General features: G+C 36.9%; 1 protein-coding gene across 1 annotated transcript; it reads left to right on the top strand.

Moving 5' to 3' along the window:
* The first annotated feature begins 1371 nt into the window (after positions 1-1371).
* Positions 1372-22180, top strand: LOC150020049 (transmembrane protease serine 11B-like protein). Its single transcript, XM_090266809.1, has 10 exons — positions 1372-1533; positions 7619-7734; positions 13386-13504; positions 13603-13670; positions 15916-16076; positions 16777-16815; positions 17322-17496; positions 18261-18520; positions 18984-19126; positions 19948-22180. Exons 1-10 carry the CDS (start codon positions 1526-1528, stop codon positions 20107-20109), a joined length of 1251 nt encoding a protein of 416 aa, XP_090122935.1. The 5' UTR covers positions 1372-1525; the 3' UTR covers positions 20110-22180.
* The last annotated feature ends 244 nt before the right edge of the window (positions 22181-22424 follow it).

Raw genomic sequence — 22424 nt, forward strand, 5'->3', positions numbered from 1 at the left:
CTGAGAAGAAATGATATCTTTCCTTCACAAGCAATTTCAAAAAATTCAAGAGAAGGGAAGGCTCCCAAGCTCACTTTATGAGGCCAGTATTATCATAATTCCAAAACCAGATAAAGACACTACAAAAAAAAATTATCAGCCAATATCCCTGATGACTATAGATGCTATATCTCTGAGGAATTTTTTCATCCAGGGAAATAAAAAAATTTGCTCAAGGTGAGATCGGGTTAATAGGAAGGGTGGGGCATAGGGTCATGCCATCTTTGGTCAAAAACTGCTGAACACTCAGCACAGTGTGAACGTCTGTGCTCAGAAGTCACCCATCATGAAATGGGCAAATGCATTGAAAGAGTCTTCAAAAAAAATTCATTGAAGTTAAACACAGCCTCTCACAACAACGCCACCTGGTACACTAATACAGATTGTTTCCTAGAACACTCACCTGGAGGGGGAAGCCTGTACTACAGGAGCTTGCCCTCCAGAAGATAATTTTGTGTGTTTTTGGGTCCCCCCTCATACATGACAGATATTTGTTAAATAAATGAATGGAGTGAGTAAACAGTTAAATATATGAAAGTTGGTGTCAAGAATATAAATATTTGTATCTAAAACATATAAATTACCTCCTGCTATTTACAAAATATTTTATATATTTATTTTTAGAGAGAGGGGAGAGAAGGGAGAGAGCGAGGGAAAGAAACACCAATATGAGAGAGAAGTTGCCTTTCACACATGCTCCAGCTGGGGACCCAGCCTTCAACCCAGACATGTGCCCTGACTGGGAATCAAACCAGCAGCCTTTTGTGTTGTGGGACAATGCACAACCAACTGAGCCATACTAGTCAGAGCATCTCCTGATTTTTTTGTTTCATAAAAATTTTGCTACCTAAAAACTTAATCCATATTTATTTAGTAACACAACTCTTGACTATCAGTTCCACTTCTTATAAAGAATAGAACTGTTATTTCTTACACAAAAATCTATCTCCATCTCTAAATCTATTCCTACGTAAGTATCTATGGAGTCCCAGTGAGAATTTTTAGATTAAGCATGTTACAAAAGGGTAATGCTGTAGCAGAATTATTGTATAAAAAAACAGCTTATATTTAAGTCATTTGTTAAGAATGCTCTGGGGAATAGAGTTGGTTTCACTGAGGAGGAGCCCTGTATCATAAAAGGAATGGATGGAATGTGAGTCAGAACACTGATTCACCAATATGTGGTGGTATTTCTTGGGTGGATCTCTCAGGAAACCAATCCAAGTTGTGTCTACTGTCTTTTTTTAAGTATCCAACTCAAAGAGTAATTTCCAGTTCTCTCTTTAAACCACAGATGCACAGCTGTCATCAACACTTGTTAAACAAGTTTCCTTTTAATTACCTTCTGCTATTGCACCCAGCCCTTAAAATCCCAGGTATCATTGTGGTTAGCACATTTACCTGAGAACCACCGATCAGGACAAAAGAAGTGCAGAAGTTTCCTTTACCTCTATTGACAGCAACAACCAATATATATCAGCACAGTATGTATAGGTAAGTGGAGATTTGCTTGCCTAAAATTCTGACATTAATAAAACTAACACTATTTCCTCAAAATGACTCCCATCCAAGAGTTGCAGTAAAATAATTGAGTTTAGGAGAAATTTGTAATTTTTTCACAGGAATTTTAATTTCCTGTATGCAGAAAAGCCTATCACATCTATTTTTGTTTAGAATCTGTAGTTTTGTGCAGTGATTTGAGGACCACATCCTGTGGTTGAAAAAATAATATGTGACTGTTATAAAGTGGAAAGGAGGAAGCAGAGAGATTTTTTTTTCTCTTATAAATCAAATGTTAAATTGTTATTGGTGGTGATCATGATCATGAGTCCCTTGTATTTTTAAAAACATTTTGTGCTTTCTAAAGGGCTTTTATGAATATTGTCTTGAATCTTACAGTACTAATTCTTCAAAGGTGTTTTCTGGAGAGTCATATATAAAACCATGTGTTCTTATCTGTAAAATGTCCAGGTATTAGAATAGTATAATCATGTATAGACATGTGTCATTTGTTTTTACAGTATTTAGATAATTATGATGTGAAGTGGAGAGTGATAATGCCATTTAAAAAATTTACTTTTAGCTCACAAATTGTTTTCATTAAAACATATGCAAAACAGCAAAATCAAATAAACATAATTATAAAATATTTAATGTTCAGATAACTGTGAAATATAAATGCATATCTTATGCAAATATTTCTCTAAAAATGTTTATCTTGAGTCAATAGTTGAGCCCTTTAAGACACACACAGACACACATATTTTTTCAACATCAGTAGTCATGTAAAAATGTGATTAGAAAGAGCATACTTACTGTGATAGGATATACTAAGAACATTTTTTTCTTAAATTAAAATAAATAACATTGCCGCATATTCTTTTAATTAAAAATGTTGTATAATTCCTACCATGATGTGTTCTTATTAGCCACATCTCTGATCTATCAGCAAGAAAAATAAATAGTGATCATAACACATTTAAAAGTGGAGAGGTAACAGCATGATTTCTTTGTTTTGTTTTACCTATAAAATAGTCATCACCTTTTTTCTGGGTGGGTGATTTTCTTTTTATTTACAGGGCACCTCCTTCTTCACCTTCAACATTTTGACAGTTGTATGAAGCCTTAATCTGAAAGATTCAAAGGATTAAACCATTGCTTCTAAGCACTTCTAGTTCCCAGGAAAGCATCAAGTCTTAATTCAGTGGTTAGCTCCTCAGAGTAAGGCATGCATTAATATGATTGCCCAGAAAAACTTGAGTACTGTAGACTTGGCAATATGGTTAATTGTGCAGGTGCATTTAGAGAGAGCTTAGTCAGTCCTGTGGTTGTGCTTGGTTGCCTGAATGATGAACAGCCAAGAGGAAGGAAAGGAACACCAGAAATGGAAGTCAAGACTTCAAAATCACATTTCATTAATTTTAGTATTTTTTCTTACAATTAATTCTATAGGATAGAATGGGAAAAAATCTCAAAAGAAAGCTGTGTTTTAAACCCTTGCCAAGGTGGAAGTTCATTGTCAGGAGGGTTTTTTTTTTTTTTTTTTTAATGGCAAGATAAAATTAATACTCTGGATCCTCTTTCAATAATTTTTCTTATGTGATTTTTCAGAAGATTTGTAGTATGGACTACCAGAAATATTTGCTAAATAGCTAAGAGATTTTTCTGCCTGAAAAATCTGTCATTTTTTAAAAAAGCTACTTAGTCTGTGTCATGGCTTATAAGATCTTTAGGTTATAAGTTAAAAATTTCTATAACCCAGAGCTAGTCACAGCAATCATCAAAATGCACAAAGAGAATAGGAAGAGTAAATATAAAATTCTAGAATGTTTTCAATGAGACCATTGAAAATAAGCAAGTCATTTTAGTTCTCTTTCAAAGCATTGTGTTTGAATGAATTCTAAGACATCTTATTTGATCAAGTTTTAATAGATTTAGATTTATTTACATTTTTATATAAATACAAGTTCTTAAACTGTAGAAATAAAAGAAAAAAAAATCCCAAATCTGTATGAAATTCTGTTCTGATGTAAGGCTTTAAAAATAGAACTAGCCAAAATCAGAAATGTACAAATATATCCCCAGTTAAAATCCTATTAAGAAAAAAAAAGAGTTCATGGGACAGAGAAGAGTAAAGAAAGGGTGTGGAGTGAGGGTGTAGAGAGCCAAGCAGTGAGCAAAGTAGTTTGGTGAAGCTGAATGCTTATGAGATGAGGTAAGTACTTACCCACCAATGAAAGGTGAACAATATTTTGAATTTGACATTTAAGAAAAATGCTGATGATTTAAAGTCTTTTGAGAAACCTCAAGCAATAAGACTGTGAAATTCAGAAAGTGTATGAAAGATTGTGCTAAATTAATTGTAGTTAGAATGGAAACAAATGTCTTGAAGAGACAAGTACCAATTTTTCATAATATTTTATGTAATATGCACTATAATATACTAATCTATCTTCACATTTTTGTTTCCTCCCTCTTTTTGATGGCTCCTCAGTTAACATCTCCAACTATGTTAACTGTCAGTCAGATATCTCTAGTTGTGTAACTGGATATTTAAATGTCTCTCAAAATCAAGATATAAAATATTTATCATTTTCTCCCCAAGTTACCTCTCCTAGGCTTCATTTACTTTCCTTTACTTCTTGAGATAAAAATTTGTGTCATCTTTTACAAATTCCCATTTTTTTTACCAATAAAGCTAACTAATTACCATGTTCTAATAAAGATTACACTGTTAACTTTCTTAAATTCATTACTTTCTTTTTTTGCTATCACCATTTGGACCCCATCACTACATTCCCATGGATTACATTAGCCTCTTTACTCACTACTCCTCCCCTTTCAGTTTTCTACCTACTTTAAACAATCATCATGTAGGTTATTTGCAGATTCTTCTTCTTCTTAAGCACCACATATCCCCATGATAGTTCTTTCCACAGAGTTAAGTCAAAACTCATTTGATTAGCACTGAAGGCTTTTAATAATCTGTATTCCTCTGATCTATCTATCCTTCATGATCTAGTTGTCCTTAATATCCCTTGGTTTTATGCATTCACCCCTTCAACAAACATTATCTATAATGTGTTAGATACCACCCTATTCCCTGGGCACAACACAGCAACCAATAATGACATGGCCCCAGACAATAGCATGGTCACAACTAGAGGTAAAATGACTGCCATATGAAAATAAAAAATACTTTCAATGTAGATCCATAAGAGGCTGGGCCATGAAAGACTTTAGTGAAGAGTAGATGACAGAGTTGAGTAACCAAGTTCAAGTAGAAGTTCACTGGGTAGACTTCAAGTGGACCTTTTCAGTAGAAGACCAGAATGTGCAAAGACACGGAGGCACGAAAGAGTTGGGTTGTCCCTGGAACTCTGAGTAGTTGGAAATGACTGGCACATAGTTAGAATTAGGTAGAAACATAGGTTTAAAAGTAAAATAAAATGGTAGAAAGGTTGGCCTAAGACAGGAGCATAGTTTATTTATAGAAATATGAGGAAGAAGCAGAGTGTGGGGTACAGAAAAAGAGAAGTTCACAATAGTGACAATGGTATTGTAAATATTCTCCTCTGATGCCTTCTGTTTTCTCAGTGGATTAGGAAGCTAAGACTGAGGATGGACCAGATGGTGGTGGACGTTTGAGGAAAAAGAAATATAAAGTAGTTTCCAAAGAGAATAAAAAATTCAATAGAGAATTTAAAAAAATCTTTTTCTTCTGAAAGCATCAACCCAATTCATTTTTATCTAAATCCAATACATCATAAACACTGCCCCTGATATTACTTCTAATCTGAAAAATTTGACAATATGTCCTAGCTAGATTAAAGTTTTTCAATATTTTTCCATGAGGAGAACACATAGTGAAGTGAGAATCTGAATCACTAGGAGTATTAAAGTGCAACTTATCATGCCTTTTTAGGAATCTGAACTCATTAGATCTGAGGTAGGATATGCCAATTTGCACATTTAGTAAATACTCCCAGGTGTGTCTGATTAAGGTCATCCTCCAACCACACTTGGAGAAAATCCACTATATAGACATAATCTCAACACCTTTATGTAACATCACAGGTTATTCTTTTTGTTGCCTCTCTGTTGATGTCAAGATTCTTTAGAGAAACAGAACCAATAGGATATCTCTTTAGTTGATTATATAGATAGATGATAGATCGACCCTTTTGGATATAGTACATGTATCTATATCTATCTATCATATATCACATCTATCTAATTTATGTTTCTATCTGGAGATCAAAAAAGAGATTTTATTTTAAGGAATTGCTTTACACAATTGTAAGTTGGCAAGTCTGAAATCCATAGGACACGTTGGCAGGCTGCAAACTCAAGCAGGACTTTGATATTACACTCCCAAGGCAGAATTCCATCTTCTCCTAGAAATCTTTTAGCCTTTAAGACATTTTTCTGATTGGATGAGGCCCAATTATCTATTTTATTATTGAGAATAATCTTTATTTAAAATAAAATTATTATAAATGTTTATTACAGCCACAGAATACCTTCAGAACAAAATATAGGCTAGTGATTGACCAAAGAACTTGGTGCATAGCTGAGCCAAGGTTGACACATAAAATTAGCTATCACACTGTCCAACTTCATCTTTGGCCAACCTATGACTCACAGTTTGCTGCAAGAAAATTGAATTGCTGGTCATTCTTTAGCACTGAATGTTGCTCCTGCTTCCTATGCATGTTTCCATGCCTCTTTGTCTGAAAAGTTCCACACATCCCTATTTCAAATTAAGAAGAGGCTCTCAACACATATTTGTTGTATAAATAAAATAGGCTGAAAATACCTAACTTATTTATTGTAGGTTGATCATAGTATGCTTGTCTATAAAATATCTGTTTGAATCATATTTATAAAAAAGCTAGTAAGAGAGATGAACACTGCTCTGACCCAATATAGCACTTCATAAGTGTTTTCATGTTCTTTGTATATGAGGGGGGACTCCCCCAAAACCCAAAATTATCTTCTGGAGCATAGGCTCCTTTAGTACAGGCTTCCCCCACTAGGTGAGTATTCTAGGAGCCCTTTTGTATCAGTGTACCAGATGGATTGTTGTGAGAGGTTGTATTCAGCTTCAGTAAATTTTTCAAAATCTCTTTAAACACATTTCCTGTCTCATGATGGGTGATTTCTGAGCAAACCTGCCCACATTGCGCTGTGTGTTCAGCTGTTTTTGACCAAAAATGGCATGGCCCAATGCCTCACCCTCTCTATTTACCTGATCTTGCCCCAAGCAACTTCTTTTGTTTCCCTGGATGAAAGTAGTCCTTAAAGGTATACATTTTGCCATGTGAAAGAGTTGAAACAGAAAAGAGCAGAAGCATTCAAAAGCATCAAAATCAACAAGTTCAAAAATTGTTTTGAGCAGTGGAAAAAGTCTTGATAGGTGTGTTGCATCAAATTGAGATTCCTTTGAAGGTGACTAAAGTTTAAACATGTAAGAAAAATACACAATTGTTTGTAAATGAATTCCAGTTTTTTTTTTGTTTTTTTTTTGGTTCCTCCCTTATATAATAAGAAGATAACAAATAAGATTATGATCATACTTTAGAAAGTTATGATAGGCTTAGGTATAAGAAACTTCTAAGACATTTTTACTCACCACCCCTTCTACCCTGCACCCTAGCAAATTCTTCACTTACTGTTCTAACTCTGTTACTCCCCATTGATCATGGGAAGGAGCTAGATGCTAAATATAGATAACTTGGCACCAACCATCAGACTCCTGAGAACTAATTTCATAGCACAGATCCAGAGAAAATTGATCATGAATATTAAGGTAAGCTTATGGGCTTTCTTTCTTTCCTTCCTTCTTTATTTCCTCTCCCTCACTCCTTCTCTTCCTCTCTCCTTTCTCTTTCTTTTCTTTCCTCCCTCCTTTCTCTCTCTCTCTCTTTCTCTCTCTCTCTCTCTCTCTCAAAATGTCTCTTGCTATTACTGTACCTAAACTGTGGAGCTTCTAGACATGAGCAAAAGGAAAGGAATAAATATTTGGAATGACTGATTTTTTAAATATATCCTCCATATTTACTTTATTTGCTTGCAGACCAGTCACAACATCCCGTACATCTTTGCCACTATGGATGATTGTCCTCATTGTGTTTGGAGTGTTGGCAATCCTGGGAATAACTATTGGTCTCCTGGTTTATTTTCTGGCAGTAGGTTGGTAAAGAATATATTTTTGCTTATCACTGTTTGTTGTAAACTTTATTTACATTTCTACAAAGAAAAAGAGACAATTGCAAGCAATAAATTACCTCTATTTAAAATGTTTATTTCTGGGATCTCAGGTAGAAGAACATATACCATATAGAGATATGACTGCATAAATAGATATTTGATAGGCAAAAAAGTACTCTACCAAGATGATATCAATTATAATTTTATACTTATAATAAGTATATTTTTTCTACCAGCAATTCTTGGATATCTTCTATAGTCATAAAAAGAAAAGTATATTTTATGGAAATAAAGGGAACCAAAGGATATTACATTTTGACTAAATTTTATTCTTCACAAAATAATATAAAATCCACTTAAAATAGATTAAAAGATTTTGAAAACATAAGAATAGGTGGAGTTATTTTTTAAAAACCATGTGTTTTAACTTTGGACAGTATTGTATTTATATCCTGCTATGACAGTACGCTTCTCATTTTTTTCCCACTTTCCTGTACTTTATTAGCAATATTATTCTTTTTACAATGTTTATAACACTTTCTTCTGGTTGGTTATCATAATTACTATAGTTTTTTCAGTTTTTAACATATATTTAAAGTGAGCATATGCTCACTATCAACCTTTTTTTCATGACTTTGCCATGATTGTATTTTCTCCCTACAAAGCTATATATACTCTAGATGATCCCTATACCTATGATTCTGTTCCTGTTCTGTTTGTTTGCTTAGTTTGTTTTTACTTTTATTTTTTAGATTTAGTTTTTTTAAAAAGAAAGATTTTATTTACTTATTTTTAAAGAGAGGGGAAGGGAAGGTGAAAGAGGGAGAGAAATATCAACGTATGGTTGCCTCTCACACGCCCCAAACTGGGGACCTGGCCTACAGCCCAGGCATGTGCCCTGACTGGGAATTGAACTGGTAACACTTTGGTTCACAGGCCTGCATTCAATTCACTAAGTCACACCAGCCAGGGCTCTAGATTCAGTTTTTGATAGTTGTGAGTTTGTTGTCATTTTAATGTTCATAGATTGGATCATCTTTTCCTTACATAAGTCTCTTTAACATTTCATGTAATAATGGCTTGGTGATGATGAACTTCTTTAACTTTACCTTGTCTTGGAAGCACTTGGTCTGCCCTTCCATTCTAAGTGATAGCTTTGCTGAATAGAATAATCTTGGTTATAGGTCCTTGTTTTTTATCACTTTGAATACTTCTTGCCAGTCTCTTTTTTCCTGCAAAGTTTGTTTTGAGAAATCAGCTGATCATCTTATGGGAACTCCTTTGTAGGTAACTCTGCATTTCTCTTGTTGGATTTAAGATTCTCTCTTTATCTTCAACTTCTGGCATTTTAATTATGATGTGCCTTGGTGTGGTCCTTTGTGGGTCTAACTTGTTTAGGACTCTGCACTTTCCGAACTTGTATGTCTACCTCCTTTGCCAAATTAAGGAAGTTTTCTTTCGTTATTTTTTGAAATAAGTTTTCAGTTTCTTGCTCTTCCTCTTCTCCTTCTGGCACCCTTATGATTCAGATGTTTGTACATTTAAAGTTATCCTAGAGATTCTTAATCCTCTCCTCATTTTTTCAATTCTTGTTTCTTCTTTCAGTTCCATATAAATGTTTATTTCTTCCTTTTGTTCTTTTTTTTTTTTTTACTTTTTATTTTTATTTTTTTTTCAGATTTATGTTTTATTGATTAAAATATTACATTTGTGCCAATTTCCCTTCCCTCTGCTCCCCTCCACCCGGTGGCCCCCTCCCTCCAGTTGTCCCCCCCTTTTAGATTATGTCCATTAGTTGTGCATACAGTTCCTCCCAACCTCTCTCCGTCTATTCCATTCCCTCCTACCTTGATCCCCAATTCCTATATCATCTCCCTCCCTTTCCCCATTCCCCCTCCCTGTTGACCTCCCCCCAATATGCTTCCCGTACCCACAGTTCCTTTTCCACTCTCGTTGCCTGTTTAGTTTGCCTTTGTTTCATCTCCTTAGCTTCTGTTTTTTAAACCAGTTCCTTTAACATCTCATATAACAGTGGTTTGGATCTAATGAACTCTTTCAGTTTTATTTTGTCCTGGAAACACTTTCTCTGTCCTTCTATTCTGAATGACAATTTCGCTGGATAGAGTATTCGTGGTTGTAGGTTTTGGATTTTCATTACTTTGAATATTTCTTGCCAGTCCCTTCTTGCCTGTAGGGTTTCCCTTGAGAAGTCAGCTGATAGTCTAATTGGGACCCCTTTGTACATAATTCTTTTCTTCTCTCTTGCTGCTTTTAAGATTCTCTCTTTATCTTTAATTTTTGACATTTTGATTATAATGTGTCTTGGAGTGGTTCTCCCTGGGTCCAGTCTTTTGGGAACTCTCCTTGCTTCCTGGACCTGCAAGTCTATTCCCTTCCCCAATTCTGGGAAGTTCTCCTTTATTATATTTTCACTCAATTTTTCAAGTTCTAGTGCATCTTCCTCATTCTCTGGCAAACCAATGATTCTTATGTTGGGCCTTTTATAGCTGTCCCAGAGGTTTCTGATCCTCTCATTGTTGCTTCCCATTTCCTCTCGCTGCATTGGTTGACTGCTTGTTCCTTCTCCATATTCCAGTTTGTTGAAATGAACTCTGGATTTTTGTTCCTCACCATCTGTCTCGTATGCGGTTTTGTTCCTTTCGTTATGAAAGTTTTTCACTTCTTTCTTATCTTTTTCCTGCTCTTTTGTGAATTCTGTAAGCCACCTGATAACAATGGCCCAGAACTGAGCCTCTGACAGGTTTCTTATCTGTTCATCTGTCAGGTTCTCTATCTGCTGCCTGGTGAGCTGTGTCACCGGTATTTCTATAGTTGTCTGCCACATTTTGACAGATGCGTTTTGTTTTCTTGGGCCGGCTGTCGGGGGCAGTGCCTGTGTACTCGTAATGACCCAGCGACCGGCGCCGTTTGGCGTCACAAGTCAGCGACCGGCGCCTGTCTGCGACCTATTTCGCAGCCCTGTGGTGCTTTCTTTCTTTGGGGGCGGGGGTTCAAAATGGATTCACACAGTTATTCAGCTAGGAGACCGGGATCCGTCCTCCCGCCCCCCTGGGCCTCACTGTTCAAGGCGATGCGGTGGCCGCTCTCCCCAGCGCTGGGGTCGCGCACTGCCAGGGGCTTGACTGCCGCCGGGATTTTTCGCGCCCCGCCGCTCCGCAAACAGCTTTGCCCTCTTTAACTCTTACCTGCCCGAATGGCACCGCTGGTTTATAACTTCATATGTTGGGCTTCCGTGTAGTTTTATTTTCTGGAATTTCTAGTTATCCTTTGTTTTGAAGTAGTTGTATTCCTCTCTAGTTGTAGAGGGAGACTTAGCGTGTCCGTCTAAGCCTCCATCTTGGCCGGAAGTCCCCTTTTGTTCTAAATTATTGATTTGAATCCCACCTAAATTCCCATCACTGTTGGTTCCCTGTATATTTTTCTTTATTTTACTTTGTATAACCCTCACTTCTTTCTTTATTTTGTGTCCATACTCAATCACTTTTCTGAGTATCCTCCTGATCACCAGTGTTTTGAACTCTTCATCTGATAGATTGGCTGTTTTCATTTCATATAATTCTTTTTTCTGGGAGTTTGTTCTGTTCTTTCATTTGGGCCATATTTCTTTGCCTTCTCAATTTATCAGCCTCTCTGTGTTTGTTTCTATGTATTAGGTAGAGCTGCTTTGACTCTATATCTTGGTCATATGGCCTAATGTAGTAGGTGTCCTATAGGGTCCAGTGGCACAGCCTCCCCTATCACCTAAGCTGGGTTCTCAAGATGCACTCTTCATGTGGAATGAGTACATCCTCCTCTTATAATTGAGCCTTAGCTGCCATTGGCAGATCAATGAGAGGGATTTACCCAGGCCAGTCAGCTGCAAGGACTGGCTGTGACTACTGACAACCAACCTCTGCCCTCCATGGAGGATCACCTGTGCAGAGGCAGGGTGGTGGTGCTCCAATGTGGTCTATAGCTGTCCACTAGGTGCACTGGCCTTGGGGTTTGCCAGGTGGTGTAAGCCAAGGTGAGCTCCCGCCTGTGTTTTGCCAGGGACCAGAGCTATAGAGCAATCTAAGATGGCTACTACTCATACTGGGCTTGGAGATTTCAGGCGAAGCCAAGCTGTGACTCTAAGCTGGCTGCTTCTAGTGCTGGGCCTGGAGCTCACTGAGGCCAGCTGTTGCTTATTTGATAGGACTTAGAAAGTTGTGAAGAATGAGCCAAGACCAGCTTTTCATATGGAAGGGTAGCTTGGGTCGGCCTATAAATTGGGTGGGGCAGAGTCTCTGGGTATCTCCAAGGCAGGTAAAACAGTATTAGCCAGGTTGATGGAGTCTTGGGTATGGCACCAGCGTATCTGGGGGAGGGTTTAGAATAGAGACAATGACCTCTGCTTACCTTGATGCCAAACACTGCAGTTTCTCCCTGAATACCGCTGGTGCCTTTCAAGCCACTACCCCACTATTGGAGCTCAAAGGGAATGAGTCTGGGTAGGTGAGTCCATGTGTGGTTCTTTAAGAGAAACTGCTTGGGGCTCCAGCAGTTTATTTCACCAACTCCATTCCTGCTGGGTTTTGCAGCCTGAAGTTGTGAGGACTTATTTTCCTGGCACTGGAACCATGGTCTGGGGTCCTGGTGTGGGGCTAGGACTCCTCGCTCCAGAGATATCCCTCCTGAATTTTTATCCACCACACATGCATGAGAGACCAGCCCATTCTGCATCGTGCCCCTTCTATCCATCTTGATAAGTCTGGTTTCTTTAATTCTGTAGTTGTCAGACTTCCATTCAAATCGATTTCTGATGGTTCCAGCTGATGGTTGTTCTATATTTTAGTTGTAATTTTTATGTGGTTCTGCAAAGAGGTGAGCCATGTCTTCCTACACCACCATCTTGACTGGATCTCCCTTAATACACTTATACTACTACCTGGAGTGTCACCACCTCCACCAGCCTTCAGTAACCTCTGTACTGGCTGGAAAGCCTAGTATTATCATTTATTTAGTACTTATTGCATGGTAGGCACAGTCACACTGTATCTAGCATATTCATAGATGCTTAATATCTATCACATTTAAGAAGTTAGATTTCTCATATATAAAAGAGCTTACTATCTATAAAATTTAGGAAGGAAATGTAATGGATTAGGTGTGGGCTTTGGATTCAGACAAATCAAGTTTTGATTCTTAACTCTTCTTAGTAGCTATATGATGTTGGATAAGTTACTGAATATCTCTAAGACTAATTTCTCTGAAAAGTAGGTGTACTTCATATGGTTCTTATAAAGTATCTTGACATAGTAAATACTTAATAAATGATAACTTTTTATTCAGTATGACAATTGGTTATTCAGAAACTTTACTTATATTATATGGTCCTATCTGTCTCAATTAAAATGTGATAACTCTTTCTGACCTTTGTCTTATATATATATATATATTTACTTCATTTTTTATCTTATCAATATTTCCACAATGCCCAGTTTATCTAATCAATCATTCCAGAAAGATTTGCAGTATTTAACAATATCTGATAGGAGCACAATACTTAGGTGGTAATACTATGTAATCTTTATCTGAATTAGAAATCTTTCTTAATTAAATAATTCTTGGATTATTTTCTTATCTCACAGAAAACACAGTTTACTACTACCAAGGTAGTTTTACAGTGTTGGATATCCCACATAATGAAAATTACAAAAGAGAGACATCACCAGAAAATAACTATCTTAGCAAAATTCTTGAGACTAAGGTAAATTAGTATTTTTCTTTGTTTACTTAATTGTTAATTCTCTGAAATATAAACATATTATTGGAATTTGATGTTTGACACTATGTTCTCTTTAACAGATGGATGATGCATTTCAGAGTTCTAGCCTTTACAGACAATATATCAACTCTCAAGTCATCACACTGGAGTAAGTAACTAGCAATAACAGAAAAGAGGTCAACCCATTATACATACTATTATGCTTTAAATTCTCCTTCAAAAAAGAGTCTATTGATGTTATAATAATTAACCAATGAGTTGCTAATATTTAGCATTATCCTAAGCTAAATGTCAGATTCATTGTTCAGTATAAAACAGAAGCGAAGACTGGGTAATATAGCTGAGTTGATCAGATCTATTGAGGATGTATCAATCCTTAAATCACAGATAATGTATCCACCTGGTTTCTTAAATTTTTTTATGTTCTGAAACATTTGATGGTCCCTTAGACCAATGTTCGATGCTCTGACATTTTTATTTAGCAGTAGCGTAAATACAGACCTTGTTTTCTCCAGTCTTTCTCCTTGTAAGTGAGCTAAACACCTTATAGAACTGTCCTAGAGTTCTTATAGGGTAGAAAAGAGCATATCTGAACCATGCTTTGATACCAGGGCAGTACTTCTAGTCACCATAACAAGATGTAAAATACCTGTGCTGTGTTCTTTGCATGTGGGTTTGAAGTAGCATCAAGTAACAGAGGGAATCCTAGAATAGTAATCAGGCAACCTGAGCCCAGCCTTTGCCACTTAGTAGCTCTGAGCCTTGGGAAAGTTACTATATCACCTTGAGTCAGGTCTCCTATCTGTGAAATATTGATAATAACACTTATACTGTTTCACTCATAAAACTGTACTCAGGATCAAGGAAGATAATGTGCATGGAACAATTCACAAATAAACACATTTCAAATGAAGGGAATTTTTGCTTTCACTTTCATCAATGCCATCAAACTATGTCTCCATCCCCCCGCCTCCTAGAACTCACGGAACTGCTGAAATTGCAGAATAAATCAAAATATCAACTAGAATTAATATTGGGGTCAAGTTTCGTATTGACAAGAAATAGGAAACTAAAATTAAAGGGCCCTTGTACCTGTCACACAAAACTGCAACCACCAGAAGGCTTCCTCTTTGTTTTCTTATGCATGTAACTTCAGGTATCTTTAGGAAGTGGTGGAGAGGCAGTTTCTAATTTGGGCACACCCTGTTACACTAATCAAACTTGCATGAGCTGTGTGCTTTCTAGGAATGATTATTTATTTATACACCAAAAGATTGGTAGTCCGTTAGGGAGATGCAAAGCCCAATATTGCCACTTCAGACACTGGCCTCGGAGCTCTTTGACCATTCCTACATGCCCATGGGCCAGCCTCTTGGGTTGCCCCAGTTTCACACAAATTTGCCCTGAACACCACAGTCAGATTAATCTCTCTCAGGCATGATCTTACTCAAGTTCTCTTCACTGCTACTCTTTGGCTCACATTAAAAGCCATCCTCTGTCTAAGCCCAGCCTCCTGGACACTGTTGTCCATGGCTGACTGGGCGCAGGGAGACAGAGTGCACAGTGTAAAGACCTCAGGTTATGGAGTCAATCATACCGAATTTGTATCCTAGTTTATTAGCTGCATAATCTTGAGTACCACCCTGGGCCTCAATTTTTCCTTGTCTATGAAAGAAAGATAATGATACCTATGCTGCAGGGTTGTTGTGGAGACTAAGTGTGATAATCAATGGGATAGCCAAGTATTTAGAACCCAGCAGATGAACAATAAATGCTAATTAATGTTATTGCTTTCTAGTTATTCTGGAGTACTAGCCCTCCTCTTCTCTGCCTGATGAATTTTTCTGCTTGGTGATGAAACAGCAATAAAAATACTTAAGGGCCATTGTGTATGTCATGTCTTATAAAAATTTCTCTGGTCTTTTAAGTAAAAAATGGCATCATTTTCTTCTCATTAGCAGATTAGACATCTTATCACTTTTGCCTCATTTATTATAGTAATTTGTATACATGTTTCATCTCCCTTAGAAATCTGGACATTTTTAGAGGGAAGGAAATGTGTCTTAGTCACTCTTGCATCACCCAATAGCACCTAGCCTAGTCTTTCATCTATAGCAGTTGCACAATAAATGATCAATGGATGTTTGACTAAATAATCCCAGTTCTTCTACTCTGCACCTCAGGCTTTTTCTATTTTTTAGATTTGTAGAACTACTTATCCTCTCAACTGAATAATATAACTGCATGCATACTGTCACCAGCTAAATGTGATTAAAGTGAAGGTACTGCACAAACCCTTAAAAAAGCAGAAGAAATCAAGATATGAAAGATCAGGAAATGAGGAAGGAAATGCAGTTTCTCAGCAACATATGACACCTTTATGTTGTTTCCAGTCCTGCTGATGACAGTGTGATAGCACATATATGGCTGATATTCAAGGCTCCCAGATCAATGAAGGAAAATACAAGAAGAAGAATTGAAACCATTTTACATGAGATGCTGAATAACCACTCAGGATCCTTGAATATAGATCCTAATTCTCTTAGGCTTATGGGTAAGTTTCTATATTATCTGAGAGCAGTGTTACTTTAATCTTTTTATCCTCAACACATATGACAAACGCCAGAAACAAAGCTGATCCTCAATATTTTTTTAAAAAAATGAATATCATTGTTTTACATCAGAGCAATGATTTGTATTCACTATTAAAAAGACATTCAAATCATAATGCCACACCTTAAAAGTGGTTCTGGTGGGAAAAACCTACCTATTATTTCAAAGCAGATAGTAAGACTTTGAACAGTTCCTATTAGTAATGGTGTTTCTTGCTACTCTTTAAATAATATATAACTTTCAAAAACAGCACAGGATCTGCCATTATGACAGGTCACTTTTAAAGTTATTTTTATATACTAACAGGAATAAGGTTCACTTGTGGGAACTTCTTGTTCTTTCAAAGGAAGATCCTGGCAATTTTCCACTCAATGATGGAGAATACAATTCCATTTAAGGAACACTAAGCCTCTCACATGGAACTATGAAGGCAGCATTTCCACAGCACATGCACATACAGTAAAAGAACTATTTGAATAAACTAATGTTTTCTGCTTTCTATTGATATTTTATCCTGAGATTCCAAATTATTTCCAGACCCTCCTACTCTGCTGGACCTACCATCTCACTCCATTGGTCCCAGGGCTAGTAGACTCATGCCAAGTATTAAATTTACCATGTCTTTTTTGTTCTTATTTCAGAAATCAGTAAGATCAATGCTGAAAAAATTATCAACAACCGTAAGTTCAGATACTTTCTAATTAAATGTATGAGAACATAAGTCAAGATTTGTTACTCTTAGTCAGGAAGAGTTCTAAGTGCTTTACATACAATTTACTTAATCCTCACCATTCTAAAAAGAGGTGTTCTTATCACCCTATTTTAGAGATGGTGAAACTGAAGCACAAAAGAGTGACATAGTTTGCCTAAGTTCAACCCGCCTGTAAAAGGTGGGACCAGAATCCAAACCAGAGTATGGTTGCAGAAGCCATGGACTTCACCATGACTTTCTACACCTCCTACAGCGTTTACATTCTTCAAGGGCTGAGATGTCTTGGAGGTCCTGTGATGGGTATGGAGGTGACTCAGGGGCTGCTAGTGATTCCTGTGCAGAGTATTTGGTTCTTATCAGTGTAAGATATTATCAGACAGAACCATACAAGAATAACTCACTTCACTCTCAGCTTTGTAATCAAATGGCATTATCTTCCTATTCTCAATGAAACAAAATTAACTCCTCTGACAGGCTGTGGGAGACGAGCAAGGATGTCAGCTACATATGATAGAGTCAAGGGAGGTTCCAATGCTCGGGAAGGAGAATGGCCCTGGCAAGCAAGTCTCAAAATAAATGGCCGACACTACTGTGGGGCATCTTTGATCGGGGAAAGACACCTGGTGACTGCAGCTCACTGCTTTCAAAAGTAAGTTCAGCATGTTGCCCAAGGCTAGGGAGACCAAAAGCCCCAGGACATTTACAGTTGATACCTGTTATCCCATTTTAATTATCAGTAGGACTCCCTTTCATTATCAAAAGTGTCCTGGAAGGTTTTGAAGACAAATTATATGGTAAACCACTCTCAGGCTTTCCTTAGATTACTAGTAAGTAAGAATGGGAAGTCATTCATTTGTAATGCAACATATTTATTTTACATAATTCTTATCTCACATCACTTTATACTCTAGACATCCCAAACTACTTGTAGTTGCTAAGACACATCATCCCGTTTCTTACCTCCTTCCCCCCTCTGTGCATGCCTGTTCCCCCTCTTGTCTAGTAGGCAAATGGGACTCAGCTCTATAGTCTCTTCCAAAATGCTACTTTTCCTAAGAAATTTTCCATTTTCTAGAACATGCAGATTTAGATCCTCCTGTTTGTAGTCCCACTGATTATATACATAATGACTGAAGCAATTATAACGGGACATGTTTATGCCATCTTTCATTAGACTTAAATTCCTTGAAGGCAGGGGTTATTTATTTTTCTTTTATATCCTTATTGCCTTACATAGTGTATAGTGTAGAGACTCAAACAAAGTTTTAAAATTAATTTCAAAATCAGGTTGTATCACTGTTAATGGAGTATGGAGCAGGAAAAACTTAATGTCGTGAAAGGAGTATAATAGATGCAGGCTGTATTTTTATTATTTTGAAATAAGTACAAAATACATGATTTTTGTTTCTTTAGGACACGTAATCCAAAAAACTATACTGTCAGCTTTGGCACAAAAGTAACTCCCCCGTACATGAAACATTATGTTCAACAAATTATTATTCATGAAAGCTACATCCCGGGTGAACATCATGATGATATTGCAGTTGTACTGCTCACTGAAAATGTTTTATTTAAGAATGATGTACATCGAGTTTGTCTTCCTGAAGCCACACAGGTTCTTCTACCAGGTGAAGGAGTTGTTGTTACAGGATGGGGAGCACTTTCCTATAATGGTAAGTCCAGTGGAAACTTTGTGTTTAAGGTACAAAAGCAACAAGAAAAATTAGTGATCTAGGTACAAAGTTAGAGGCATTATTTACCTCCAGATGCCCAGCTCTCCCAGGCAATCTCTCAGGAAATGATGGATATGGGGTTATGATTTTGTAAATCGCCTGAGTTTAGAACATTCCAGTTTGTTTGTGAAAACTCTAATCTGGAGAACCTAATTGAGAAAGTTCTGGTCCAAAGATGTAAAAAGAGAGACAAGGTTACAGAAAGACATCATTAGGAAGATATTTCAAATTATTCTCTGAACATTTCTTTTTCATTTGTTTGACTGTGGGAGCTAAGTGGGCTTTTTCATCCTAAAAATAGGCAAGAGTCAAATGTAGGTCTTATGTACAAAGAATAAAACAATTTTTTCATCCTGCTCTGTTTCAGAGCTGCTCTTTTGCTGAGAATATTTATTTCTTTTAGGTGAATACCCATTGTTACTTCAGAAAGCACCTGTGAAGATTATTGATACAAACACATGTAATTCTAAGGAAGCATATGATGGTATGGTACAGGACACGATGCTATGTGCTGGGTACATGGAAGGATATATTGATGCCTGCCAGGTAAGTCTGGACATTATTCACATTGACCACACAATATATACAAGTAACTGCTATTATTTTTTGAAAATAACCAACATGGAGAGAATTCTATGCATCAGTTAATTTGAACTTTAACAATCCAAACTCCCTTGGCTTTGGCACTAATGAAATTCTTCCCTACATGCAACATGTGTTTATTTATAAGTGTTTAACAAACACTTATGTTGTACTTTCTCTGAGTCAAGCACAGACTGAAGTCCTTTACAGATATTATTCCATTTAATCCTTATCATTAACTTTGTGATGTAGCTACTATCATTATGTCATTTTATAGAGAATGAGACTAAGGCAGAAGAAGGTCAAATAATATGCACAAGGTCACACAGCCATTAAGTGTAAAAGCTGGCATCCAAAATGAGGTAATCTAGATCACGGTCTGTAGTTTAAATCACATCTCAATAAAAAATCAGTGTCAGAAAGATTTTAATTATTTCTAGCCCATTTCTCTTGCATTTTTAGCCTCTTCATGGCTAGGAGTCTGGCTACTTTTCTCAGATATGAAGCCCTATACTCCAAGTATACCAATAATATATGTCTCCCAAAGCTTTCTCATAGAGCTAGACCTTATAACTTCAAGGTTCAGGTCAATTCCAAAGAGCCCCAGAGAATCTATTTTGGCCAATCACAGTTATGATTAAGAGTGAATCAGGGATTTACACCATATAACTTCATATGGTCTGTGTGAAGCATGAATCACAAACATCATCTGGGCTTTTTTTTAGGGTGAGTAAAGTATCTGGAAGTAAATTCTCATAATAGTAAATATTCTTTGTTCTATTTAGGGTGACTCTGGAGGACCCCTGGTTTACCCCAATTCTCGAAATATTTGGTACCTTGTTGGAGTAGTAAGCTGGGGAGAAGAATGTGGTAATATCAATAAGCCTGGTGTCTATATGCGAGTGACTGCCTACCGAAACTGGATTGCCTCTAAAATTCATATCTAAGAGAAAAGCATCTTGTAAAAACTACCTTAGTTTTTACCCACTACTCTTAAGCCTTATGTAAGATGCATTTTAAATTAGTGTTGGTTGTTTAGGGAAAAATGTGGTCCTGAGGAAATATTTGTGAACTTTAGTATTAAGCAGACTCTACAAAACAAGAAATCTCATGTTTGGTCAAGAAAGGCCCAAGCAAAGAAAGTGTTCCTTTCAAAAACTGACTACAGTAGTCCCTCTCTATATCGCGGTTCACTTACCGCAGTCTCACTGCATCACGGGATTTAAAAAAATATTATATTTAATTATTTATCGTGGATTTTTCACTATATCGTGGGATTTTTTGGTACTGTATACATATATTGTTAAAGTTATGTATGTTTAATAGTGTAGAGTATGTTTATGAACATAAGTAGTGTTTATAAAAGTGTGGAAAAAGTTACTAAGGGAGTGGGAAAGGTTAATAAGGGACTGGGAATGCTTTATAAGTGTGTGGGAAGGGTTTATAAAGCCTTAAAAAATATATAAATACTAAAATAAATGTAAGGTTCTTACTTCGTGGATTTTCACCTATCGTGGGTGGGGGTCTAGAACGTAATACCCGCGATAAGTGAGGGAATGCTGTATTACCATTTGCTTTCTATTTTATGTACCCACATCATGGTTATTGCACCATAGCAAAAGCTCTTGGTTTTAGGCATTCACACATTATGGAATTATAAAAATATGTTGTCCATTGTAAGTTACCAGGCAGCACTTCTGAGGGCTGGGTTGGAACATGCTGTCTCTGTCTTCATGTCATAGTTTTTGTGGAACAGGTGTGGTTGTAAACTGAATCTTGTCAGAATTTAGGCATTGACTTAGAGTCTCTTATTTGGGGTGCTGGTCAACCCTTTCAGTCAGAGAATTTCACTATCAGCAAAACTGGGTGAAACAAAAAATTTTAGATTTATAGTTAACAAGTGTACTAATTCTTCATTGTTGATTGATAAAGGTTACAGTAGAAATTCTTTACTTGAAACATATATAAAAAGAAGTAGCTATGATCCATGGAAATGTGTAGTATATTTTAATTAAAATAAATTTAAAAGCAGACTATTTTTGTTTAATATGACAATTTTACTTGTCTGTGTTCTTGAGTATTTTTTGTAGGCAACTCTTTTTTTTTTTCTTTTCTGTTATTGCTTCCATTTGGTCAACAGCTTGAAAAGGGGCAACAGGGTGGTTAAAAAGCTACTTGGAGGCAGAAGGGAGAGGTTTGCATAGACCAGGGTGGTGCAGTGAGCTGTCCCTCAAAGGCCACTGGGCATGGGAGGCTCCTAGTCACACTTGAAAATGAGTCCGGCTCAGCCAGAGTTGGGGTCCAACAGCTTGTGGAGTTTGGTCTGGTGGTTGCCTATCTTCTCATGAGTATCAGCTCTGGGTCTGGGAAGTGGTTCTCCAGGAAGCAACAGATGGGGGTCCATGCAGATAGAGCCCAGTACATACCTCATCTTCAGGGCTGAGGATGTTTTCATGGCATACAGGCTGCCATCCCACTCTCTAGATGGCTTCTGAACTTCTAGAAAAAAGGCTCGGTTGCCATGCTGGATTTGTATCTTCAAGAGATGTAGGGTGCCCTGCTTCTCCTCATCTAAGTTGGGGAAGAGTGACACAAGTGGTCCAGGGCCACATGATCCATGGATATGGAGGCCTGGAGAGAGATAGGTACGGGAGGCCTGCAGATGCAGGCTGACCAGGCTCTGAAGGCAGCCTCCACTTTGGAGGAATAGTTTTGGCTGATTTGAGGGCTCATGGTACATTGGCAACTAGGAGCCAAAGATACACAAAAATGGCATTGTGGGTCTCAAATGTCATGATGGAATGACCAAGAAGATGGCTTTAGAAATTGTGGCTGGGAAATGAGGAGGAATGAGGATAATTGAAGGCTGAATGGCAGAGAGGAAAGAGCATTTGCATCCTGATAAGAGACAGAACTTCATATTGTGCCCATAGTTGGCTGTTTTATAAGGGAGAAATGCTAATTACTGGCCATATTCTTGGTCTCAGTTTGTGGAAGTGAGCATAGAGTCCTGTTTTATGAATATACAATCTTCATAAGTAGAGTGAAGTTAGTTTGTAATATTACTCTTTCAAGAGTAGAAATTTTTATCTATATTTACTAAAAATTTGACTCAGAGACTTCACAAGAGTCCTCACACAGTATTTAAATTTTACTTACGCTTCAACTACCTAGATAGGTTATAAAAGGAAATGTTTTACCTATTGAATTTTTTCCTCTCAGAAAATATGAATTCTATTCTACTGATAATAATTTTCTACAT

The sequence above is a fragment of the Furipterus horrens genome, unplaced genomic scaffold, assembly GCF_987537825.1.
Source record: "Furipterus horrens unplaced genomic scaffold, mFurHor1.1.pri manual_scaffold_2, whole genome shotgun sequence".
NCBI classification, from domain to species: domain Eukaryota; kingdom Metazoa; phylum Chordata; class Mammalia; order Chiroptera; family Furipteridae; genus Furipterus; species Furipterus horrens.